Source organism: Zeus faber (genome assembly GCF_960531495.2).
Source record: "Zeus faber genome assembly, chromosome: 4".
Classification (NCBI taxonomy): Eukaryota; Metazoa; Chordata; class Actinopteri; order Zeiformes; family Zeidae; genus Zeus; species Zeus faber.
This window is the reverse complement of record NC_137191.1, coordinates 6,307,318-6,334,210: the sequence shown is the minus strand read 5'-3', so window position 1 is coordinate 6,334,210 and position 26,893 is coordinate 6,307,318. Positions and strand designations below refer to the sequence as shown.

The following is a 26,893-nucleotide window of genomic DNA, read 5'->3' as shown; positions in this document are numbered from 1 at the left end:
GAGCTGCGCCGTCCCTCTGAAGTACTCGCTCCCGGTCCTGTCCGTCCTCAGCGTTCAAAGTTCCTACTCTCAGCTCTACTCTCCCTTCTCCCTCTCCTGCTGTCTCCGGACACGCCTTCCCCCTCTTCCTCCCCCTCCCCCTCTTCCTCTTACTCTTCCTCTTCCTCTTCCTCTTCGTCCTTGGCTAAGGGCACCAGGGGCGCTGGTTGTTAAGCCGGGCCTTGCGCGATGCGCTGCAGAAGTCAGATTTGCTGTGGGCACGTTTGCTTTGGCTCTGTTTATACGCCTTCCCCGCGCAGCCCCCTCTGTTCATCCGGGCTTGGGAGCGGCACCCATGACACACTGGCTTGTGCTCCCCCAGTGGCTGGATTCGAACGCTAAGCTGTACTCATACTGTAATAAAATACTAAATCACGTCCACGCAGAATGTTGATCGAAGTGATTTGAAAGCTGTTTATAACTAAGAAGAGTAGAATAAAAGAAGGAGAGTCCTCGACAACAGAGCCCACGATTCACCCTGCCGCCCTTTTGATGATGTCATTGTTGTTTCTACTTTTTACTACTCTATATTTTTATTTTACTTTTTATGAAATTATGTTTTACATCCACATTGCTCAGGAAATGACTTGTGCTTGAACGTTTGGGATTAATTACTACTTGAGACTTCTAACTATTACTTACTTCTACTAATTACTGCTTATTACTACTAACTATGAGCTACTACTAACTACTTCTACTAACTACTACTAACTACTACTACCAGCTAATACTAACAACTAACTACTACTTCTGGCAAGTACTAACTACTCCTAGCGACTACTAAAAACTACTAGCTACAACTAACAACAACTACTAGCTACCTCTAAGAACTACTAACTACTAATAACGCCTACTAATTTCTACTACTGCCACTAACAACTTGTAACTACTATTACTACTTACTTCTACTAACTACTACTAGCAACTACAAACTACTGCTACTAACTACCACTAACAACTAGCAACTACTATTACAACTTATACTATTTATACTGACTACTACTACAAACTACTAACGACTTTGATTCTGACATCCATGTCCACATCACTTCAAGTCTTTAATGGAGTTGATGACGCAGGGAGGCGGTTGCCCGCGGTTACGGTCGTCAACGGATCAGCGGTCCTTACTCTGAAATAACTGACTGACACCGATGGCTGCTATTGACCAATCTAAATTGGTCAAAACAAGGATTACTGAGGACTAGCCACTGGTATAGGGATGGATCCTGTCGATCCGGGTGCAGTCGCAGGTTCCTGAGGTGGTGGTGGTGGTGGAGTGGGCCTCTCTCTGTCTCCATCTATCTGTCCCTCCCTCCCATCCGTCAGTCCCTCAGTTTCATTATATGTCCCTCTTTCATGCAAGTCGTTTTTTAGTTACGGATCCCAGTTTTTAAACGACCCGCGACTCAAAGTCGGCCTGGGCGCAATCGCAGGGTCCCGAGGTGGTGGTGACGGAGTAGGTCTATCCACCTGTCGGGCTCTCCATCTATCTCTCCATCATGTAAGTAATTTCGTAGGTATGTAATCTCGCCACTCCGAGTCGGCGGGCGGGTCCTGGTGTGGTGGTGACGGAGCGGGTCTCTCCATCTCTCTCTATTTCTCCGTCATGCGGGGTCACTGAGCAGTTATGGTCCCTCACCACTCGAAGTCGGCCTGGGTGCAGTCGCAGGGCCCCGAGGTGGTGGTGACGGAGTAGCTCTTCCCCATCACGCACCTCGCCGTGGCCTTCAGCTTCCTGTAGATCCTCTTCACGCCCATGAGGCAGGGCTCGCCCTGGGGGGGGGGAGTAGGAGAGAGAGAGAGAGAGAGAGAGACAGAGAGAGAGAGACAGAGAGAGAGAGAGACAGAGAGAGAGAGACAGAGAGAGGGAGAGAGAGACAGAGAGAGAGACAGAGAGAGAGACAGAGAGAGAGACAGAGAGAGAGAGACCATAAATAATTGACACCCTGCACTGAACCGCGGCTGCATCTTATCCTGTGTGTGTGTGTGTGTGTGTGTGTGTGTGTGTGTGTGTGTGTGTGTGTGTGTGTGTGTGTGTGTGTGTGTGTGTGTGTGTGTGTGTGTGTGTGTGTGTGTGATGCTCTCCTTCTCAGCAGCCACAATTGTTTCGCTGGAGCAGTAAACAGAGATTTATTTTTATAAATGGGGGAAAGCTGTTTCAAAATGCAAGCAGTGTTTTACATGAGCGTTCGTGAAGAAGAAGAAGAAGAAAAAAAAAAAGACGACTCTATAAATATATATGGATAAAATATATTCGTATAACAAATCTGAGTATAGAATAGGTGACAGCAGCCTGTCTCACCAGATTGAGGATTTATAAAATAACTGCTTTCACAATGGTCTTTTCCGGAGCGAGAAACAGCTTTGTTGTTTGTATGATTTTTACTAATTCATGATTGGGAAAAAAAAAAAATCAAAATTTCTTTATGCTCTTTATTATATTCAACGATAGCCCGTCATTTTAAGTTGTTTATCAAATAACTTGCCTAAGATTGTTTTTTGTCTTCGCTGGCTTTTAGAAATCAAAGCGATTTCAGTTTTTTAATTTTCACCGGTTCAGGTATCATTGGACTGGTTCAAAAATATACAGTAAAAAGAAGGAAACAAGTCCATCATTTTAAGATGTTTTATAAGATAACTCCCATAACAAGATTTTTCTTTTTGCTCATTTTTAGGAATGCAAAAAATGTTTCCTTCACTTCTCCATTTTTTTTCCATGCGTGTGCAATTGATAAAAAAATAAAATAAAAATAAAAATCAGAGTGTAAAGAAGGTAACGCTAGTGTTGAGTGTTGAGGATGTTGAGACGTTCCACCGGATCCCTTCGTCACCAACGGCGTTTTGTTTTCCATCGCACAACCTGTCCAGCAGGTGTCGCTGGTGAGACGCCCTGACTTCATAGGTGTGTCGTCCTTCTGCTCTGAGGCTGCATCTGCTCCTCCCCCCGTTCCTGCCCGACGGGCTCGGACCCGTGTCCGGCTCCATCCTCCGGGGGTTTGATCACGGATCGGCTGCAGCATCTGGACCCGTCATCTGGGGCCCGGGGCTGAAGAAAGGAGGGAGGGGAACCCTCTCTCTCTCTCTCTCTCTCCCTCCCTCTCGTCCCCTCTCTCTGCCTCCATCGCTCTCTCTTTCTCCGTTCAGCCGCCGTCGCGCAAATATGTACGCGGACGTCCCACAGAGGGCGCGCGGTCATCAACAACCCGGTGGCGTCTGCTCCAGAACATGCGGGCCGCGCTTGTGGACTTCTTCTGGGACAGGCTCCACCGGGTGCCCCAGAGGGAGGACAAGGTCTGATCCGCCAAGCGACAGGGCCCGGCGGGCCCGGTTGGACCTGGCGCGGAGGCCGGTGGCAAGCACCATTTTAAGGAGAGCCACTGGTCCGGGACCGCACACGGGGTCCTGTGGCCTCACTGTGCTGTTTGTTGGAGGAGCCGTTCATCCACGGAGCCCGGCTGGATGAGCAGGACGGCTCCCCCCCAGGAGTGACGAGGATGCTGTGTGCGGCTGGAGACTACCGCAGGCCAGGTGGACCTGGCAACAAACCGACTGACGGAGGAGCAGGGCGTTCTGTTGAAGCGGACAAGCAGTTCCCACCAGAAACGACCCCTTCCCCGAGGTGGGCTTCCTGGAAAACGAAAACAAGTGTGTGGACTTCCTCAAAACGCTTGACAGATGTTGAACAGAACCCGCCCGGAGGGGAGGGCGGACCCGGCGTGGAAGGAGGAGCTGGGGGCGGACGCTGCAGCGGACCCAGCGTGGAGGGTTCTCTACAAGCCTCCACCCGCCCCAGCCTCAGGTGACCGCCAATGGAGAGCCGTACTGTACATGGTGCCGTTGCTGTCAGTGCTTTCATTGGTGTGATCGATCCAGCGGCACTCAACCGGCGCCCGTCCTCTGGACTTCCAGGGACCGTTTTTCACGGTCTCTTGAAATGCCAGAGACGTGACCCACTTTTTCAACTTTAAAAAGTATTTCATCCCAGAAGTTCGACGAAAGTTTCTCCGAGACCGCCTTTGTGTTTTGATGCTGGGTACATTAAGCTCGACCCAACTAAATGGAAAATTACTTTTTTTTTATTTTTATTTTTTTTTAGTGGGGGAAGCAAAATGTACAATTAACAAAAGCAGGAAAAGTAGAATCCAGGGTGAGTGCAAATCAAGAGGTTAAAGGTTGTCTGCTGCTCGGGTGAGAACGGGGCGTGGCCGAGTTCAGCTTTGACAAGCTACAGAGTGTGTTTATGGACAAGCTCTGTTTGAGGGACATGTGACCTGTCACACTGTGGCGGGTTGATTCCTTAGTGCGGTGATATAAAACGGTTTATAATGTTTTTATTACTATTAGTGTTATGACCACTTTATCACTAATACTAATATGTATTTATGTATTTATTGCCTTTGTTCGTTGATTTGTCGTCCGTTTTTTTGTGCTGGTGCCACTGGAATCAGTAGATACCGCATGTGCTGGAAAAAACTTTATTTTTTATTTTTAACTCTCTCTCTCTCTCTGGTTCTGGTTCTGGGAGGGACTAGAAGGGTCTGATTCTCTCTCTCTCTCTCTCTCTCTGGGGAAAAAAAACCAAAACCCTGCTCCTCCCTGATTAATGGAGAATATGCAGAAGTGCTCGGGGCTCGGAGCTCCAAGATATTAGCTTCAGTCCAGTCAGAGTTTCCCAGCTGGAGGGATGGGTGGAGGGATGGGTGGAGGGATGAGGGAGAGATGAGGGGATGGGGGGGGAAGGTGATCAAACGTTTCAGAACGATGAAGCGGGCGGCGTGAGATCAAGCTTTGAAGCATGGCCGCCGCCCGCAGGGCTCCAGAACACGCGCTCCAGACGATCCCACACAACACAATCTGGGGATGGATCCCTCCTTCTTTTCTTTTTTGATTTTCATTTTTTATTTTTAATATATATATATTTTTTTTTTTGGGGGGGGGCATTCTGTGCCGCGGTGGAGAAGTGGATCTGGTGGTGAAAATCTGCTGATTCTTGGTATTTAGGATGATGACGTTCTGAGGAACAAGTTGACGTCTTGAAATATTAAGATGCGAACCGTTAGAATATTCAAAACGGCATGTACGTCATATTCAAACAAACAAAGTAATCGAACAGCTTAAAATGTCGATTATTGGAACTGCAAGTTAGCCGGCAAAATACATAAACTAGAACATAGTTAACCGGAGAATTAAATTAAAATATCGATATATATATATTAAGGTACGAGTAAAACAACCCAATTAAAAATAAAGTTTGAGATAGACGAGATAATGAGGCAAAACCAGAACATTCTTTCCGACAGCAGTGAAGGTTTTGAGGAGAGACGTACTACAGTTATTCAGTATATTGTGATGGTATATTTGGGGCCACCTGGTTCTGCAGGTGCCAGGTCTGGTAGTCGGCCTCCGTGCACCTCCTGTTGAAGATGGACCTGAAGTCGATCTTCACCAGCTGCCACTCGGAGCGGTGGCTGACGTGGCCGAAAATCCTGGAACAAAAAAAAACCAAAACCAGCGTGTCAGTTTCTTCTGAGAGCAATTCTGCCTTTTTACTCTTTTATTTTTCCTTTCTCTGGTAAAACGACTACAAGTTGACTCTTCCCTCAACAGCTGATATGTCATCGTCCGTCCTACAAACAAGATCATGTTTGCTCTCCACTGCCTCCTCTGGTGTATTACCTCCACAGGATCGTAGGAAGCTCACGTGGAGTGGAGTTTGTACACCTTATTATTATTATTATTATTATCACCATTATTATTATTATTATTATTATTATTATTATTATAATAATTATTATTATTATTATTATTATTATTATTATTATTATTATTATTTGCATTTGCATTCACATACTGGTGTAAAATATCTTTTAGTGCTCAGTCAGCTTACGATTCATTAAAATAGCCCCAAAACACATAATCGTCCTTCGTTCATATATTTTTTATTAGCAGTATTTTTCCTTCTATAAACCTTAATTGTGTTATATGTTATATGTTATGTCCCACTATCCGCCTGAAGTGGAAAGTGGGAGTAAATTTTTTTTTTTAAGTATTCAGTATCTGCATGTATTCGAATCTTTCCGTTTACAGAACAAATATATATAAAAATAAATAAATAAATAAAAATAGTCGCCTGAAAACACTGCGGCATCCCAACAGCCCCCAAGGTCACGGGTCTCACCGCATAAATATTCAGTCTCGTGTTTAAATGGAGAGTGTGTTGCCGCCCCCCCCCCCCCCCATCATCCCACAACATATTTATCACAATCTGTCAATTAGCTCCGCGGGTTGCCAGACCCTGACAGGCACTTACAGCAAGACATTAGTACAAATTGATAAGAAAACAGCGCATGATGATCCATTTCATATCTGCCGTCCTCCTCCCCCCTGCCTCCCATTGTCCCCACCCTCCACCTTCCCCTTGTCCCCCCCGGACCCCCGTTTCACTCGTCTCCACCATCCCCTGTCGCCGTCCCTCAACCTCGCGTCCCCACCGTCCCCCCGTCGATCCTCCTTACCCTCCACCACCCTCCCTCATCCCCCACCCTTACCTGTTACCCATATCCTTTCCCCACCGTCCCTTGTTGCCAGTCCCTGTCCCCACCGTCCCGCGTCCCCACTGTCCCCTGTCACCGTCCCCCGTCGACTGACCTCCCCGTCCACCGTCCCCCATTCCCCACCGTCCCTCGCCCCCAGACCCCCTCATCTCGGCCGTCCCCATCCCCCGTCCCCACTGCCCCCCCCTTCATCCCCATTGTCCCGTCCCCACCGTCCCCTATCAGTGTCCCCATCCCCTGTCCTCCTTCTCCCCCGTCCGCTATGCTCACCATCCCGCATCCCCACCGTCCCCCATCCCCTCACCCATATCCTTTCCCCACCATCCCTCGTTGCCAGTACCTGTCCCCACCCTCCCCGGTCCCCCTCATCTTGACCGTCCCGCATCTCCCGTCCCTCGCCCCTAAATATGACTAATCCCATCTATTCTCCTACGTCAGTGTTGGCGAAGAACAGAGAGAACGATTTCTCTCTCGCGCACTCTTTCGCTCTGTCTCTCTCTCTCTCTCTCTCTCTCTCTCAGCTGTGGCGCGACAACAAAGTGGATCAGTCATTTGTGGCAGGTGCCATGAAACATTGATGTAATGCCGGCGGAAAAATCCTTTGGTCGCATCTCCCTGAGTTCTGAGGAGAGGAGCCCTCTGCTGCAATGAGGGAACCAGTCATGCCAGACACACACACACACACACACACACACACACACACACACACGCTCAAGTGTCGGGCACCACTGAAATAATAAACATGAAGGAATGAAGGAAGGAACAAAAGGGAGGCTTTAGAAATCTTACATCGGAGAATACTGTGTGCGCGGGCGCGCGTGTGTGTGTGTGTGTGCGCGTGTGTGTGTGTGTGCGTGTGTGTGTGTGTCTCAGTGTTTTCCCCCCACTTTGTCAAAACTTTCTGAGCCCAACTTTCTCGGCTCAAATGGACAGTTTGGCTGTCGCCGACTCGGCATTGAGGCCTTGATCATTTGATCATCGATCCGCTGTAGCAAAATAAAAGATTTTTTCTTTATACGATATTTTAAGCAGGACTTGTCAAAATCAGTTTTCCCCTTTTAGTGGAGACCACGCAGACAACACCGCACAATAACACTTCCTGCCAGTAGGGGGCAACCTCTCCTGGCATCCTTGTCCATGCTGTGGGTGGATTCCGAGCCTGGTTTTGAGTGGATTTACAGTAGCTACAGTAGCTACGCTGTGATACGTGATGTATGTGACTCTATAACGGCGGCACCTAATACAAGATGATCGTATTTCTCTGCATCAAAACTATTAAATTGCGGCAAACGGCTGCTTTCAATTTAAATTTGGGAGTTTTTAGAGCAGGAGAATCCCTCATGCGAGGGTGTCACGGTTGGATTAACACGTTTTAAAGATTATCATATTTATTGATTGACAACATCCCAAGTAACGTGTTCAATCAATTTCTATTGGTTACCTCATTGAGTTTATAGTAAGAAAAGAAGTTTGGAAAAAAAAAACCATTTAATTGTTCCTATTTTCTCATTTTGGTGGATCATGTGATTTAATTGCTTTTTGGCGATGTTTTCACTTCAAAATTCTTATCTAAGAAGCGATATAATCTTGAGATTAAACAATACATCTTATTTATTGTCTTTGGATATAAATGGCCTGGAAGGACGTGTATGAGATCGAATATGAGAAAGTCCGTCTTTAACAGTCTTACTCGGGGTAAAAAGCTGCTTTTGTGGATTTCACAAAGAGAAACAAGTCGCTCTTTGAAGAGAAATGAGAACATTTTTATTTCCTTAAATGTTTCATTCTTTGTTGTATTTATTCCCTTAATCCTTATTGTAAGAACTCTATCCCGTGATAGGTCAGAGACTATGAAATACAAAAAAAAAACAATATATATGTACACACAGAATGTCAACTACGCAAATTTAATAAAATAATATAAAAAGACTAGAATATTTTATCATCGCATATTCTTTACATTTTTTTGCAACAATTATCGATGTATATCGATGCACTTCCCCACAAAACAGTGTTTAGCTACAACACTGAACTGAACCTGAATATTAATACAGTGTTTAATGTTTAACGTTAACACCAAGGACGCCACGAAGTATCGCAGTACCTGGTTGTACACACACACACACACACACACACACACACACACACACACACACACACACATACACACACACACACTCACGTCATGATGAGTGTCTCCTCCCCTGGCTCGCCCAGAACCCCGTCCACGAACAGCGGAGAGTTAGTGAAGCTGTACTTGTTCCATTGCCGACCTTCATCAAAGCTCAACCTGCGGGAGGACGAGAGAAAGAAAAGAAGGGGGGAAGAAAGAGAGAAAGTAGAGGAGGCGTCGAGCGTCACACCAGGGACTTGGCTAATCTCCCAAGTGTGTGTGTGTGCGTGTGTGTGTGTGTGTGTGTGTGCGCACGTGTGTGTGTGTGTGTGTGTGTGTGTGTGTGTGTGTGTGGGCTAATGACACTGAGACGTCTAACAAGTTCACTTCAAAGGGAGAGGGAGAGAAAGAGAGACGAACGGAGGGAGAGAAAGAGAGAAAGACAAGGGAGAGAACGAGAGACGGAGGGAGGGAGAGAACGAGAGCCGGACGGACGGAGGGAGAGAACGAGACGGATGAAGAGGTGGAGGTGAAACTGAAGGACGATCAAGGAAGAACAGAAGGGCGTTCCACGCTCGGTCCCAGGCACTGATGCAGTGACACTGACTCACCACAGGTGGCGTATGGGGAGCGGCGTGTGTCGTATGGCCACGAGGGCCCCGCCCTGGTCCAGGTACAGCACCGCGTACTCCTCGTCAAAGATCTGGAAAGAGTTCATTATGGTTCCATTTATGGTTCCATTTAAACAGACAGGAGCAATGTGCAGCCAGCCGGTCCTTATCCAAACATAACCCCTTCAGAGTGATAGGGGTTTTGTCGGGGGATATCATGCGATAATGACCGGCTGGCTGCACGTTATCATCCCCATTACACCCGACTTCCTAAAGCATACAGCGAGAACGGAAATTGATCTGTCATTATTGCACAGCAACGCTGCTCACTATTCTCCCCACATGACAAACCTATTTGCTGTTATAAATGTGACATTGGACATCATTCACGTCTTCAAGTCTTCTGTTGTTGCGTATTTCACAGTTGTGTAATAAATATTGATATAATATAGATTCCGCGATACAAAAAGACTGTAGATACCTTCTGGGTTATCGTAATATTATGTTAAGTCTTTAAAGGGCAAGTCACTGCCAGCAAATTAAATAAGTCGTAAGTGAATGTGCTGGGGCAGGTGGAACGCCAAATAAGGCCATACACTGTAGGTCATAGCCAGGTAAGGGGGTGACTCCAAATAAGGGCGTATAGGTCATAGCCAGGTAAGGGGGTGACTCCAAATAAGGGCGTATAGGTCATAGCCAGGTAAGGGGGTGACTCCAAATAAGGGTGAGCTAGCTGCTGGCTGTTCTAATCATCTGCTCTACCTGCTTAGTCATCATATCCACATTACTAATGATTGTTGATCAAATATTTCTTGTGTGTAAATATCTCGTGAAATTGACACACAATGTAAATCTCCGATAGTCATCCCCGAATAATCAAATTTTCGATATATTGGTATTCTTCAAATAATTGTTATATTGGAACGCCCCAACCACCTTGGTGTATGCATGCCTCCGCTCAAATACACATTAAAATGCATGAACACACACTCACACCTTTAACGTATTATAATCCAAGCAAGGTGATAATACATTTTGAAACACGAGCGTTACACCTCATTGTCACATCCATTTCTGAATAATGAACATACAGCGACATATTTCATTAAAGCCCAACTTTATTCTAATGTATTCCTTATAGTAGTCCTGGAAAAAAGACGAGGGGTCCACCAGAGGACATCACAGTTAAATTAAATGTATTATGTGAGATCAATAGGCCAGCGTCGCGGAATAACATCAGCGTGACCAGGAGGATGAGCAGGGAAACGGAGAACATGTCGCACTGCCACGAGCTTCTATCAAAAGACTGAAAGGAACAAGTAGGAGAGGACGGGAAACTATGAAAGCACATTAGGCGATAATGTGTGTGGTGCGCTTTAACGGTGGAAACGTCCGTTGGCCGTCTCAAAGGTAATTAAGGAAATGTGAATAACGTGCGTACAATACAAATGATGTAAATCAACTGGAAAACAGTGTGCCAGGCGATGGATCCGGAGGAGACATTTGGCTTCATGAGTGCTGACATTAGCATAGTACAAATGGACTACACCTATGTACCTATGTATGTACAGTATATGTATATATACATAAATATGTATATATGTGTATATATGTATATACGTATGTGTGTAAATATGTGTGTATATATGTATATTGTGTATGTGTATGTTCATTTATATATATTTTTATATATACGTGTGTATACATGTGTATGTGTATGTATATACTCTATGTGTGTGTCACCCAGTGCGTAACCAGAGCTGCATCACCGTAGTGAAGTACATTTTTGAAGTACTTACATGTACTTATATAAGTATATTCAGTTTCAGAGACTTTTACTCTACTACATTTCAAACTAAATATCTCTCCTTTTATACTGTACTTCATTTCAAATATATATTAACTTTTTACTCTTTTATTATACTACATTTGTAATATCTCTACTTTTTACTGTACTACATTTCTAATAACTCTACCTTTTACTCTATTAAATTTCTAATATCTCTACTTTTTACTCTCCTACATTTCTAATACCTCTACTTTTTACTCTATTACATTTCTAATATCTCTACTTTTTACTTCACTATAAATTACAAATTTCTGCACTTTTAACGCTTATTTCAGACTATGTGTGGAACTTAATGTGTATATATTTGTAAGTGGCTTTGACACCACCTATACTACTTTTATAACTATAATATTTCAACACTCATCTGCATTAGAAAAAATGTTAAATTTATATTATTATTACTATAATAGTATTTTTTATGTCATATCAGGACACTCGATCTGACGAGTAATTACTTTCAGTACATTTAAGAGCCAGCACTTATACTAGTAAGTGAAGTGGAAATGTCAATGTGGTACTTTCACAGTAAATAAGTAATTCTGTGTCAGGTTATTCGAGCTTTTACTTCAGCAGAAGCTCTGACTGCTTCTTCCACCTCTGTGCAGAGCAGCAACATCTTTCTCTGCACCTGATGCATTTCCAGATCACGCATGTGTGCAACGTAAACCTCCTGCCTCGCACAGGTACAGACTGTGTTCAGCAGTTCATACAGGCGCTCGTAATGTAACGTCCAAACGTGCAAGTCTACAAAAACAAAAGGCCCCTGACCTGTCTCCAGGTGTTTCCTGCGTCTGAGGTGATGAACACACTGACGTTGCTGCTGCTCAGCTCAGAGCCGATGGAGCCTGGAGGAGGGGGAGGAGAAGGAGGGGGAGGAGGAGGAGGAGAGAAGAGGGAGGAGGAGGGGGAGGAGAAGGAGGAGGAGGATGAGGAGAGGGAGGAGGAGGAGAGAAGAGGGAGGAGGAGGAGGAGGAGGATGAAGAGGAGGAGGAGAAGGAGAGAAGAGGGAGGAGGAGGGGGAGGAGGGTTCGGTGTTGAGATTAGGAGTCGAGATGCTCATTTGCGTCCCGCAGCATCAGCACCAGGAGGTGAAACACAGCCACTCACTCTACTTATATAACTTATAATATGTATATAAGGTACAGTCTCTTCACAGTTGTTTGGGATCAATCAGGAGTTATTATTATTAATAAGAACAATAACAATAAACATAATAATAAAAATATTAATAATGACAATGATAATAATAAAAAATAGTAAATGAATTTGTATTTTTTTATTATATTTTTTAATCCACAATACATCGACCCAAGATTTGCATTTTATAAAGTTTCCTTGTTTTAGGTTTGATTATTGTATCTTTTTCATTTAGTATATTTTTTCGATTTTCTTTCCAATATTTTTGTAGGTTTATTGGATATTGTAAATTTTTCTAAAGATGATTTTATATTGATATTGTTTTGTTATTATTTTTTATATCCATCTATCCAGCCGATGATTTTCCGACAGTAGTTGGATAATAAAGTTCTTCTCGTCTATATTTCTCTACTATATCTATCTCTGTTATATCTTACACAAGCACTACTCTCCCAAACTACACAGACAAGAGGAACTTAAAAGCACCAGTTACACCAGCAACAAGTCATTACAATCGGAACCAAACTATCTGAAGGAGGAAGTCCAGTCATGTGGGAAACATCTGCAAATGTACAAAAAATAAACGACAAATAAACAAAAACCTAACCTGTCATTATGTTTCCCCGAATATAAAACGGTGGAAAGGTCCCCCCCCTCCCCCGAGAGGTCATTGACAACCCGAGTCCCAAAAACCCACCGGGGTGAGAAGTCCCGAGGGGGGCGGGGATCTGCCATCCCAACAGCGGTTTTCAGTGTTTCATTTTCATTGTTGTTGTGTTCCTGGAGTCAATAACGACCTTTGTGCCTCTGCCCCCTCTGCGTTGGTTCAAGGCCCCACGGGGCTTCGAACCCTGGTGGTGGTGGTGGTGGTGGTGGTGACGGAGGGTGACGTGGGTTCCTCTAACATTCCTTTTGTTCAGATTTGACATGCCGGCGAATGTGGGCGGAGCGCGGTACACAATGGAACAAAAGAAAGGAAGAGAGCGCACGTCGCGCTCTCTTCCTCCCCCTGTGATGGAGGGAAGCCGCCGGACCAGAACCGGGATCTACTGCGGTTTTTAACGCGCGATAATGAGGCTGCAGCAGCAAAAAAAAAAAAAAACAGCGCGGTCAAGAAATAGACAAAAATGTAAATTACAATGCTAGAAAAGAGTTGACGAAAATGCAGCGCAATCTTAAAAATGTACTCAAATTTGACCCTAACAAAAACATTTTTCTCGTCAAAAAGCAACGCACCGAGCAGTAGACATGACGCGACACGGACACGATGATGTGATTATTGAAAACAGAAACACAAAACGATCTTCATCAAAATGTATTTAATGGGGTCGTCACCATAAACAAGCCGCCATCGTTCTCCTCTTCCACTGAACTGAGCTCAGACAAACCAGCCTGTTTACATGAGATATTAAAACACAGGAGACGATAAAATTGTTACACTAATCTCTGTCGCAATGTAGCTGAATGTTATTCTCCCTTGTAAGTCGCTTTGGATAAAAGCGTCTGCCAAATGACTAAATGTAAATGTAAATGTAAATGTAAATAAAAAAACAAATAAGACCAAATGGCTGTAGACCCTCTGAGATTCCTAGAGGGACCCCTAGAGGGCCACAGACCCCAGATTTGGGAATCCCTCGGCTCTAAAAGTCTGTAACGTGAAGCCTTTCATATTAACACTCAACATTGGTAGTGGGATCGTGGGCTGAATAGTATGGCACTGACCTCAAAGCAGCAGTGCATTCTGGGTAAGTGATAAGCCTGTGTGAGTTACGGACCTAAAGGAGTAGTAGTAGCACTAGTGGTAAGTATTAAGTAATAAGTAAAGTACAAGTAGAAGTCCACCTTCCCCACCTGAAGCCACAATGAGGCCGGGGGCCGAGTCCTTGCTGTCGATGTTTCCTGAGGTGTAGGGGTTGGCCGACACGTGGAGGTGGAGGTGGAGGGAGCAGTACGGCTGTGGAGGAGGAGGAGGAGGAGGGAGGAGCCACGGAAGACATGTCAGTAAACAAATAAACAACGTAATAAACATGAAATCAATGACCGGCAGCAAATATTCACCAGCACGAGACCCTCACGGCGCCGCCCCAGAGCTTCGGCGCGCCGTGAAACACGTTTCAAACTCCACCTAAAACGCACGAATAGCGCAAACTAGCCTAGGTGTTGCAAGATCAAAACTGCAAGGCTGCACTCATGGAGCAGTTCCAGACGGAACAGCAGCTCTGGGTTCATCAGAACAAGCTCAAGTTTCACACTCAAAGTGAGAACTCTTCGGCCGCGACGAAGGGTTCGACTCTTTTTTTGAGATCCGGTCCTTGACGAGTCACTCGATAAATAGAGTCGCTCTGTTCCCTGACTCTGGGTTCTTGGCTGTTGCACGGTGAGCGAGGGAGGGCTTGCTGAGCCATGAGCGAGGGTCGGAAGAGACGTGAATGGAATGCTCACAAGAATCATTTGATTCTGTCCAAATGATTTATTTTGGCGTAAGTCACATACAATTTGAATTGTGCCAAATACCTAGAATTGTTTTTGACTTGACTTGGACTTTGATTTAGTCCTCAGGAGTTCTTTTCATTTTCTATTTGTCAGTCACTATTTTTGCAGGAGTGCCTCCAGACTCTCGAGTCATCGGCGAGTCGTGCATCACTGACAATGAGTAGACCATAATAATAAGCACAGCTCTACTGGTTGGTGACGTGTCGGGCAGCAGGGTGGTGTCGGTGCCGTGGGACTTCTCTCTTGCAGAAAGCTTACCGTGGCAGGAAAACAGGTTGGAAAAGTCTGCGTTGGGCGCTGTCACGCGCCCTCGGCGCCTCTCGTGCCCCGCCCCCCCCCGCCTACGCCACGGCATCAGCAAACAGGATGTGGAGTGTACGGTGTGACGGGTGTCCAAAAAAGTCCGGATGTCGACGCAAATTCAACCGACGGCAACAAAAGGAGACAGGTTGTGGTGGGAGGCGGAGGGGAATGAAGTCAGGGTGGAGTGAGACACTGACGTGAGCCCTGCGGCTGGGAGCCCCCCCGCCGTCCGCCGCCGCCCCCGCCCGCCGCGCCGCTGTCGTCTCCTGGCGTGGCTGACCAGCGTGGGTCCATGCGAGGGGTCGCCGCCCGTCCCGTTCACCGAGACAGGGGCGAAAAAGGAGGAAAAAGGCGCGAGGGGAGTGCCACGGGCCGCGTTTAGGAGCTCCGCTGCGAGGCCGCATTCGCTGTGGAAATAAGGTCGACAACGCTTACGCCGCTCGGGGCAGATAACGAACACATTTTAGCTCGCGGGCGTTTTGGTGAAATGAATCAGCTTTTGCCTCGGCAACCTTCCTGTTTCCGTGCGTTCATTTTGCATTGGAAGATGCCCTGACGCAGGCGTAGCGTGAGCCCTGTTTTCTGTTAAGAGTGTGCAATTGACAAGTTTGTGATTGTATTAACCTATTGCAGAAACACTGACTTGAATCTACAAGTAAACACTGTTTTTATTGCATATGTATTTATTTTTTGGAGTTCGGAGCAGTTTCGGAGCGGGGCGTGGGGGGGGCGGCAGCCCATATGCATTTAAAGCCACAGACACAGAAACAGGCCGTTGGTAACAGGAGTGTGGAGGGATGTTACAATGGCCAGAATGCGTAACCTGAGCTCTATTTTCAGCAGAAAAAAACTTGCTGACATGTTTTGGGGACCTCAGAGACCCATATCAACCTGTTCCAAAGGAGTTTAATATGGGACCTTTTTAAAGTATAGGTTTCAAACCATGTTTGAAGTCCGGTCCCCGTTCAATTTGTTCTGACTTCACGGCTGCTGCGTTAGATCGTATAAAAGACACAACAAGAAAACGTCTATTTTTTTGAAATGGTTAATGGCAACAGGGTGAACAACACCCCATCTTTTTTTGTTTTTCTTTTTTTACTTTATCCCAAACACCATCTCTCCATCGGCCGACCTCACCATTAATTTTGATTGGAATAACCTTTAGCCGGCAGGCGGCTCTCATTAGCAGCAGCAGCCGAATGCCAGCGCTGTTTAGAGCTTTATTAAAACTCTGACATTTCCTGACAAAGCACTGCTAATTAGTTTATCAAAACTGGCCAACATTCAGAAGGGCCCCAGAATCCCATAGATCTTCATACTAAAAAACCCACTGACAGGTCCAGACCTTCCATGGAATATGTCTATATCTAGGGTTTTTTTTTAGGAGAATGAAATATATCAAAATGGCACTGTTATAAAGCTGCAGGCTGATTTATTTAAGTACATAGTAATAACCATACATTGTATACAGATACTAATTATTTATCTTAGAATCGCATTTTGTAGATTCTGTATATTTTTATATATTTGGCTATTTCTGTTTCTTTATTATATATATATACATTTACATTACATTTAGTCATTTAGCAGACGCTTTTATCCAAAGCGACTTACAAGGTTGAATAACATTCAAGCTTCATTGCAACAGAAACATTAGTGTAACAATAAATAAATACTGCTAAGTAGTGCTCAGTAATTGTAAGTTAGGAGAGGAGGTGCGCTCTGAAGAGCTGGGTCTTCAAGTGCTTCTTAAAGACAGAGAGGGAGGCCCCTGCTCTGGTGCTTTTTGGCAGCTCATTCCACCAGCGTGGAACTACAAATGAGAACAGCCCAGATTGCCGTGGTTGTGCAGCCGGCAGAGTTAGGAGACGCTCATTTGACGGACGCAGCATCCGGGGGGAAACACGTGCTCTTACAAGAGATATATATATATATATAAATATATATATATATATATATACAGTATATATATATTTTGTTTTTTGAGAGTGTCTTTTATGCAAATTATTTTGGAGAGAAGCGCACCAATCCTCACCACGAAAATAATCCATGTTTATGAAAATTAATGGACAAAATAAGCACATTCTGAGATGAGAACTTTTGGGCTTTTTCAACGTCTTGATGATTTATTGACTGAGACCATTGCGATCACAAGATGAATTCATTAACATTCATCTAGTAAGAACAATCTCACTTCATTAGCAGGAAATTTTGCCTGGTTGTTGTTTTTCTTTTAATTGTAGTTTTTATTTTGTTCTCTTTGACGTGGATGATATTTGGCAGTGAATAAAACGTAGTGCTAAGGGAAGATGTGTTGATATGATCTTATTCAGTGTCATGTAGTGACATTATAGTACGAGCTGAAACATTTACTGCTGCTATGACTGTTCAAAAGATAGGAATAGAAGACATACTGGGATATTATGAACGATATACTGGTATTATGGAATATATATTGGAATATTATGGAAGATATATTGGTATATTATACAAATAGAGAAAAATAGCAGAGGAAAAATAGCCAAATATATTGCTGGTAAAAAATAACTAAAACAATAGCCAAATAAACAGAATTAGCTCCTCCGAAAAACAAAATAGTGAAATATATATAAATGTACAGAAAACACAAAATGTATTTGTATGCACAGGATAAATTCAGTTAAAAGGTAATATCTGCAGCTGGCTGTGGATATAAAATGGTGTGAATGTTGCTCAAATATCTATTTTTTGTAAATATTTCATAAAAACGGCAATAGTCATCCCCCAAATATCGTTCAAATTATCAAAATTGAGATAAAATAAAAAAAAAGCCCTCCATCATTCCGTCTCCCCGTCTCTCTCTCTCTCAGTCTTTCTGTCTCTCTGACTTTCCCTCTACGCCTCTGGTCTCTTCACCTCCGTCTGACAGGTCTCTCATCCTGTGCTTCCTAAACTGGGAGGTTGGCTCATCGGACTGGATCAGAGCGTCTGACCTTTCAGCTCGGAACACAGAAACACACACATACACACACACACACACACACACACACACACACACACACAAACACACGCACACACACACACACACACACACACACACACAAACACAGAAACACACCTTTCAACTCGGCATCCTGGGAGCACTCAGATCTGACAAGGCCTCACACACGCACACACACATTAACTTAGAAACACACGGAAACACACACACACACGCAAACACACACACACACGTGAGCACACAAACAAATTCACAGAAATTCACACACATAAAAACACAATGACAAAGACAGACCCACACACACACACACAGAAACCCACAAATAGAAAGAGACACACACAAACACACACACACACATGGAAAAACATGTAGAATCATACGCATGCAACGCAGATACAGCCATTCAAAGAAATCCAAGCACATACACGTGCAACGTGCACAGAAAAACACACACACAAACCCACACAGAAAAATACACACACACACACAACTAAATACACATGGAAACGCACACACATAACTACACACAAACAAACACACACACACACACACACACACACAATCCAGGTGCACACACACGCATCCACAGCCCCCACCCACCAGCAGGCAGTTGATGGCTCCGCCCCTCAGGTCTTGGCTGGGCGCCTGCAGCAGCCTCCAGTCCCGCCCTCGGTTGTAGGTGATGAAGGTCTTCACCTGGTTCTCCGCCCGCTTGTTGGCCAGGAACATGCCCTTAATCCCCGCCACCTTGGATAAACAAAGAGAAATAAAGAAATCAGAATGGAGAGGGAGCAAGCTCCGCTGCACGTCCCCGTTCCCCCAAACAAAACAAATAAAAACAGTGTGTTTTTATTTTGCATGTATATGTTTTCCTCCATTTCCTAGTTGAACAAGACAAAAAAAACCTGTGCGCTCCGTGCTGCCGCAGATTTTTTTTGTGTGAATACTCTTCACTTGTAAATCATAAATCCTGCACTTCTGTAACGGGGAGACTTTCTCAGTCACTCTCTCAGGCTCCGCAACGCCCCGCCAGCATGTGAATAAGGGGATTACAGGCACATAATTATTTGCACTCGAAGCACTGCGCAATGGGTGGTCATTATCCCAAAATAACACCCGGCGCAGGTGACCAGGACCAGGACAGCCAGCGAAGGGAGGGGGCTTGTATCATTCTGAAGGGATTTATTCTACCATAATGACATCATATATATCGTATGACACACTTTATCATAGGTTAAATCTGTCTTTCGACGATAAAAACAAACAAAAAAATAAAATAAATAAATAAATAAATATATATATATATAACATCAAAACATTTGACGTAGTAAGATGTTTTCTTATCCTTTGAATGTGGAATATAATCAACACAATGATGAGTTGTTTTTTCCAACTTAATTTGTTCCTATCCATTCCTCAAAGAAAAGGAATTATCTGAACCACTCCCCAAAAAAATCCATATCTCTGTCCGAGCACGTGCTCCCTCCCAAAGTAAAAGTAGTCATCGTATCCAGTATCCTGATATAACCCTATTATACGACATAAAGTGCATAAAGTACTTTTTTTCTGCAATTGAGCACGCCAAATAAAGCACAAATAGTGGGTTTTCACCAATATGTATTTCGTACAAATATTGAAAAAGTTTCCGGGGACAAAAAAAATCCATTAATTAATTAACATTAATTGTGGAGCTGAGCTGCAAAGACGAAAAATAAAAGGGTAGGACGGGTTGAAAGTCATCACACTGATTTAGGAACTTTGGTTTAAGGTCAGGGTTCAAGCACCCTGCTGCCACCTTGCGTCTACAGACCACAGACCTAACAGACCTTTTCCCTGATGCTACAACCTGCAGGAAGATAAGCGATGTGTTTGCGAGCGGCAGCACCGTCGCGGCGCGCAACAGCTTTTGCTTTTCCAAGTTGCAAGGGACATTTTTCAAAGGTAGCACCGCTGCATTCAAGGCCTGTCGGAAATGCAACCGTGCTGCCTTCAAGCGTCGGCAATATCAATTTTAGATATTATTTATCATCGATGGACCAGCAATACCAGAGCACTAGTATACATATTTTAAATTTACAGTGCTTGATTTTTGTTCAATTTTAGATATTATTTACAGTTTAACTGCACTTCAGAAGTACAAATGATTCAGTACCTAATGTTTGTAATATTAATTGTTCATAGATCTGCCCTGAAGGGTTAGTCCTTCAAGTTTCAAGGTCAAAGTGATCAAATTGGCAATGGCATTATCTGACTTGTTTCGTGTGTTGAAATAGATTCTACAGCCTGTTCAAATACAGACGTTCATGAAGCACTGACTGCCTGAATCTATCATGGCATCCACACAGTGGTGGCCTGCTGGCAACAAACCTTTCACTGTCTCTGAAAATAGCTGTTTTAGTGTCTAGCCTCGAGTATCCATCCATTATGCTTAGAAGTGGTGGTATCAAGGGCTGGTTCGTTTGTATGTGCCTCGATGGGGCGGGGGTGGTGGAGCGTTCGCAGGCTGATTGTGCCGGGCTGGTCCGGTTCAAAAAAAGTCCAGGGCCATCTTTTAGTGCCGGTCCGTCCCCGCTTAAATAAAAAAATAAATACAAAAATCCACATGGGTACACGCGTGTTTACCTCGTAGAGGTCCACCATGACGTTGCCCTCGGGGCCCATGCTGCTGACCACGTTCTCCAGAGCCAGAGTGTAGAAGACGCCCGAGGTGTCGGACACGTACAGGTTGTACGTCTCGTTCTGGTTCCACTCCTGCACCGCCGCCACCACGCGGTTCTCGTCCGTGCTGATCACGTGCAGGTCCTGGGGGGCGGAGGCAGGAGTTAGTGGGGGGGGCCACTGGGGATACTGGGATAGTGTCGATGTTAGATTGTAGACGACTGGGAAGTCAGAAGTTTGGGTCGTGGTGTGCCCGTGGTAAAGACGGTTTAGTCCTTTTAAAGGGAAAAAAAAAGAAGATGTGTGATAGGTGTGAAATCAAACCACAACTCTATTATTATTTTAGTTTTTTTTGACCTCCCTCTGACAAAATATGACTTCCTGATGGAACTGGTCTGCAGGATCCCTTCTCTGCCCCCCAGTCTTAACAAATTTGCATTATATTTATCGCAACATTCTTTTAAGTCCTCTGAAATTTGTATGGAATTCAATGGAATCCAATCTTTAGTAAAAGAACCACGCCCTTCCGTGGGGAAGATCAGCCCCATGTCGGTCTGATTTTGGGAACATGAATTGAAACCAGGAGCAGCTATGATTTATAAAATGGCCCAAAATGATCATTGGCCAATTTGAACCAATACGGCCCAAAATCCCTCGTCCCTCGTTCACGGTCATTATGAGCAGACGCCTGTCATCATCTGGATTTAGCATCCCTAAGACACATACAGTATCTTCAACGTGAGCAAATGTATTCTACTTCATATGTACTGAAAAACTCTCATATTGAGATGCATTTTGAGATATACATATCACGCCACACATAGCAATCACATATTTCTCAGCGATTCTTTACTGCTGATTGAATATGTGTTTGAAGGTAGGGTTGTGATATTTTTGGTGTATTTTTTTCCATCTCGCGTGCCACTTGGAGGATAGTTGTACTTAATTGTGGTACGAGAAGTACGTTTTCAAAACTGTGATTGTCTTTAAAACTCTACATGGCATTTTGGGAGAAGTGGCTCCCACCTGGAAAACAAGAGGACTGAAATGTTCCCACCTCGGTGGGAGGCAGATCAGCACCCGCTATATTAACGCTCCCCGCCGGCTCAAATCACATCCCGTGATTACATGCACCGCGGCTTTTTAGATTAAAAAACATTTTGGATGCACTTATTGAAAGGAGGTGGAAGGGGCAGGAGCGGAAGAGCGAGAGGAGACCTGCCGCTGCTTGGCAGAGCTCCATCTGCCCCTGACCGAGCCCCCAACGCCCCAGACCCGACGCCCACGGCCCGACTGAATAAAACATAACGTGTCTAATTGTCGACGGGGGGAGGGAGGCGTCTGGAATAACAACGGAGGAGAGAGAGAGGTGGACTTGATTTACTCGAAAAAGAGTAGGAGCGGAGGAGGACGAAAGACGCTCTGAGGCCCGTGGAAGGAGCGCCCGGTGAGCGTCTGAGGAGCAGGAAAAGCTCTACTCCAGTTCTACTCCAGATCGAGCGAAGCAATGAAAGTCCCGGAGGAACGTTGGGATTTTTTTCCGGGAGGCCCTGGCCCTGGCCCTGCTCCGGCGTTACCTTTGGTAAGGTGTACTTGGGAAGCTTCATGGGCGTGAAGACGTTTCTTTTGGCCGAGACGTAGTAGATGGTTCGACCGCTGGTGGAGACCTGGGGAGCGACAAAACACTTGGATGAAAACCCAAAGAGAGACAGAGTATATCATATCATGTGGTAAAATATGATGGACGTACACAAAAACACCGTTCACAGCTTCCCACACGGGAGCAGAAGTGCTCAACCTTGCTTGGCCCTTGGCTCAGCTTAGGGAGGGGCCTAAATAGGTCCATAAATTCTCGCGACAACCACAATTAGAGAGTCACAAGTTCTTTTGTACCTTGTAGCATTGATACTTTGGAGCCAACGCCACAAATCTGATGTGTTTCACATTCAGTCCCTAAAAGCAACAGATTGAGACGGATTGAGACTTGCTCTGCTTTCAAAACTGGTCCTCACCGGTGATAAATGGAAAATCACACGTTAAATGTCTGGAAACTTGTGGGGAGGATGGAGGGAGCGCCACATGGGTGACGTGGAAATGATGAAGTGCTTGAAACACGCTAAACAATATTTTTAAGAAGAATATCAATCAAATATCAATATATCGGTCTTAGAAATGAGCCCAAGGCTGAGCATCTGCACACAAGAGATTATATTAAGTCAACATGCAGATGGAGCCATTCAGACGGCCTTGGACATGGGTGTTGTCACAACACATCACATTTCATTTGACTTTTTTCTTCTTTCTCTTTCTTTCCACCCACCTGGACAAACACGTACTCGTCTTGCACCACCAGGGAATTGGGGTCAATGTACCCGGGGAACGGTTTGCCCTTGTTGCCGTCCGAGCAATTATGCAGCTTGCAGGTGACGTACAGTGCCTCTGCTCCCAAACCCCAGGAACACACACGCACGCACACACACACGGAGGGAAACACACGGAAACACACACACACGTCAGGTCAGGCCACGGTATCAGTAATGCTGTTAGCCAATAAAGAGCCGAGCGGCCTCCATCGTCTCCTGCGGGTGTCAATAACATGGCCCCCGTTTCGGGTGGAGCCGGGTAGAGGAGGAGGGCGGAGGAGGTGGGCGGAGGCGGCAGACACGCGACCACAGAGGCCAATTGCTTTTGTTGCTTTCAATCACGTCGCCGGGCAGGACGGCGCCAAATAGGTGTCCGATCTGTCCGCAATGTGCATGATCAATAGTGATGGTCTGGGTGTGTGTGTGTGTGTGTGTGTGTGTGTGTGTGTGTGTGTGTGTGTGTGTGTGTGTGTGTGTGTGTGTGTGTGTGTGTGTGTGTGTGTGTGTGTGTGTGTGTGTGTGTGTCAGACGGGTGGCTCTAATGCTTTGCACGCTGCTTTCGGAGAGAGGGAAATGAGATATGACTTTCACTTGGTTAAAAACTAGGACTCACCATTTCAGTGGCGAAATTGACGATACGGCTGCCCCATAATAATAGGAATACTCAAAGAAGTACTTATAACGAAAAAATTGGGGAAAAAATGCATAGTGTAAAAACAGAACATCAAATATATAATAAAAATAATATGAATCAAATAACAATGAATAAAAAATTCTAATAAAATAAAAATAAGACAATAAATTAAATAACTATACAATATATAAACTTTGTTATTGACGATTTTGTGCTGTGACGCTGCAGCTTCCGTCAGTGGGTGAATTAAGAATTTACCCCTCTCTCTCTCTTTCTCTCTTAATTACAATAATGAATAAAAAAATGACTAACAGCTAAATTGTGATTTTTTTAAATCGAATTATAAAAGTTGAGCGTTTAGTGACATTATGACTTTGAAACAATACCAACGTGTTCACCTTGAGTCACATTCAAGTGATGTTTTTCATACTTTATTGAAATTGTGTCTGTCATTGTGTCCCCGACCCGTTCACATTAACCTTCCTCAGGCCTCCTCCTCCTCACTTTCCTCCTCCTCCTCCTGCTCCTCCTCCTCCTCCTCCTGCTCCTCCTCCTCCTCCTCCACCAAGACAACCCAAAAATGGAGCGGTGAACTCAGGATGGAATCACTCACGTCCTTCAGAGATGCTGGTCTCCAGGTGGATCAAACCCGGCTCTTTGTCCAGACCCATTTTGGACCTGCAGGAGGGGAGACACATGAGCTTCACCCAGCTTTATGAGGACAGGGTGGAGGGATGGGTGGAGAGAGCGATGGAGGGATGGGAGGGTGGGTCCGTCCGTCTAGTTTTCTTCCGAGACCAGACGAGGGCCCTTACCGCTGGAGATACACCTCAGGCTCTGACTTTTGCCCCTAAAGCCCTGAATTGCTTCTCCTAGTGACGTGTTGAGGAAAGATGTGATAAAACTTGAAGAACATGAACACCTACGGGGGAAATTCAGGGATTTGGCTTGGTAACAACTCGGAATCACCATTTTTGGGGCAAAATTGACACTACCACTTATATTGCTAATAGTAATTCTCAGTAATTATAATAAATGAAATGTTATAAAATGATACAATAAATTTAAACAATTATATAATAAATACATTATATAATAATGTTAATAATCATTGTTAATATAGTTATTATATTTTGTATTATTATTATTACAAGGCATGTTAATATGAAATGCCATAATGGAGATGGGGCGATCCCCACTGCACTTCCCCGTTTCCCATTTCCCCAAACCAAACAAATAAAAACAGTGTTTTTATTTTAGATGTGTTTATTTTCCTCGTTGAACAAAATGAAAAAAAAGCCTCTCCCCCCTCTTTTTCACATTTGAAGGAACATCATGGCTGACCCACAGAAATGCCAATCTTGACTTTTATTTAGAAGAAAAATCTGTTTCCGTCAAATTATTTGTGCTTCCCCAGAAAATGTATTTAGATTCTGGTACATCCCTCATATTAATAATATTGGGGGTGTCGTTAGAAAACCGGATGTTTCAGACATCTTGTCGTTCAAGTTTGATCAAAATCGATCTACATTTGGAGCAGATATTAGTGAAAAAACTAGTGATAGCAGTAGTAGTCCGGTAGTCCGATGTGGTAGAAGAAAATCGTGCTGCGTTTCAGAAAACTCTGAAAACTGTAATACATACTTAACAAGGCTAAACTGGACACCGTGTCCAGCTGGACCAACCACAGCCGCCTGCAGCTGTTATTATTATAATTATTATAGTTGTTATGATTATTATTAATTAATTACCGAAAATATAAAGCTATCCCCCCCATCATTAGAAGAGGAACAGCCGTTGATTTTCTCTCTTCCTCTCGCTCGCTCTCTCTCTGTTCAATGGGAATGTCCACGGATGGAATTGCATTTAATCATTACGGCATTAAATATGCATTAAAAAGACTGGGCGATCAGAGCGGAAGAGAAGGAGTGCTTGCAGAGAGGGAAAGTGAAAATGCGAAACTACCTTGACTCCTAATTATTGCATTTATTGGTGTTTTTTGATGCTTTCCCACATGAAACACAGCAGTAAAAAGCAAAAACCACGGCCTGCTTCTCTGCTGCTGCTTCAGCTTTTATTAAATAATGCAGTCAGGTGGCAAGGACCCACAGAATAGAACTCCCGGATATACTGCACATAGATCATAGATTATTCATATATACTGTATATATATATATATATATATATATATATATATATATATATATATATATTTATATATATCAGGTAAAACTTTCACTTGGATGGTAAAGTTAAGTGGTGGAAGAACTCAGACCTTTTACTGAGTAAAAGTAAAAATACACTGACTCAATGACTAAAAGTGAAAGTACCACATTGACATTGCTATGTAAGTAAAATAGGATATATGTACTTAAATATCTTTAATGTACCTAAAGTATTAAAAGTAAAAGTGCTTGTAATAGATGTCGTAGAGTAAAAAGGAGAGATACTCAGGATACTTTTTAAATTCTTGGTTATCTTTTTGTGCTTGGACCATTAGAATGCCATTAAATACTGCACAAGAGGTTTTTAAATCTCTCTCTCTCTCTCTCTCTCTCTCTCTCTCTCGCTCATATCTCTAACCAGAGCTTTTTCACAGAATGCTGCTCGGCTTCCAAACAGGCTTTGGACTCTCTTTCGTTGTCTTGTGTCAGGTGTTCCTATATATATACTGTACAGTGTGTGTGTGTGTGTGTGTGAGTGCGTGTGCGTGTGTGTGTGTGTGTGTGTGTGTGTGTGTGTGTGTGTGTGTGTGTTTGTATAAGCTGACTTTCTGCAGCCTCATTATCAGGTCTCTAGCCACACCTTCCACGAGGTGCACGAGTCACGACCCAAAAATAGCAGCTGCAGCAAGAGCCGTCTTCATCCTCCTGCATCACTCGGCTTCATCCTGCTCAGAGTCTGTGCACGCCTGTGCTGATAAGTACAGGAAGCTGAGGTTTTTTGCACTTTTTTGTGTACTCTCACATGTAACTGTTATGGTTACACAGCTGATTTGAATATTGCTCCAGCTACGTTGGGCATTATATTTATTCATGTAATAATTTGCCTAATATTTGTGCATTCATGGGTTACGTCTATCTCATTTATTTATACATATTTATGATAAATAAATTATTTAATTTCTGGCAAAAAATATGTACTCATTATTTAAAAAAA

General features: G+C 44.2%; 1 protein-coding gene across 1 annotated transcript in view; it reads right to left on the bottom strand.

The window, feature by feature from the left end:
• LOC307229030 (VPS10 domain-containing receptor SorCS1-like) overlaps nt 1-26,893 on the bottom strand; it is a gene marked incomplete at its 5' end in the record, with an annotated part of 172,283 nt that overhangs the window by 17,709 nt on the left and 127,681 nt on the right. Inside the window, 11 exons of the mRNA XM_079998903.1 lie at nt 1,679-1,812; nt 5,408-5,525; nt 8,776-8,883; nt 9,318-9,409; nt 11,935-12,011; nt 14,155-14,257; nt 18,680-18,826; nt 20,702-20,881; nt 22,315-22,404; nt 23,058-23,176; nt 24,348-24,412. Coding sequence (XP_079855029.1) covers nt 1,679-1,812; nt 5,408-5,525; nt 8,776-8,883; nt 9,318-9,409; nt 11,935-12,011; nt 14,155-14,257; nt 18,680-18,826; nt 20,702-20,881; nt 22,315-22,404; nt 23,058-23,176; nt 24,348-24,412 — 1,233 coding nt within the window. The remainder of the gene's footprint in view (nt 1-1,678; nt 1,813-5,407; nt 5,526-8,775; nt 8,884-9,317; nt 9,410-11,934; nt 12,012-14,154; nt 14,258-18,679; nt 18,827-20,701; nt 20,882-22,314; nt 22,405-23,057; nt 23,177-24,347; nt 24,413-26,893) is intronic.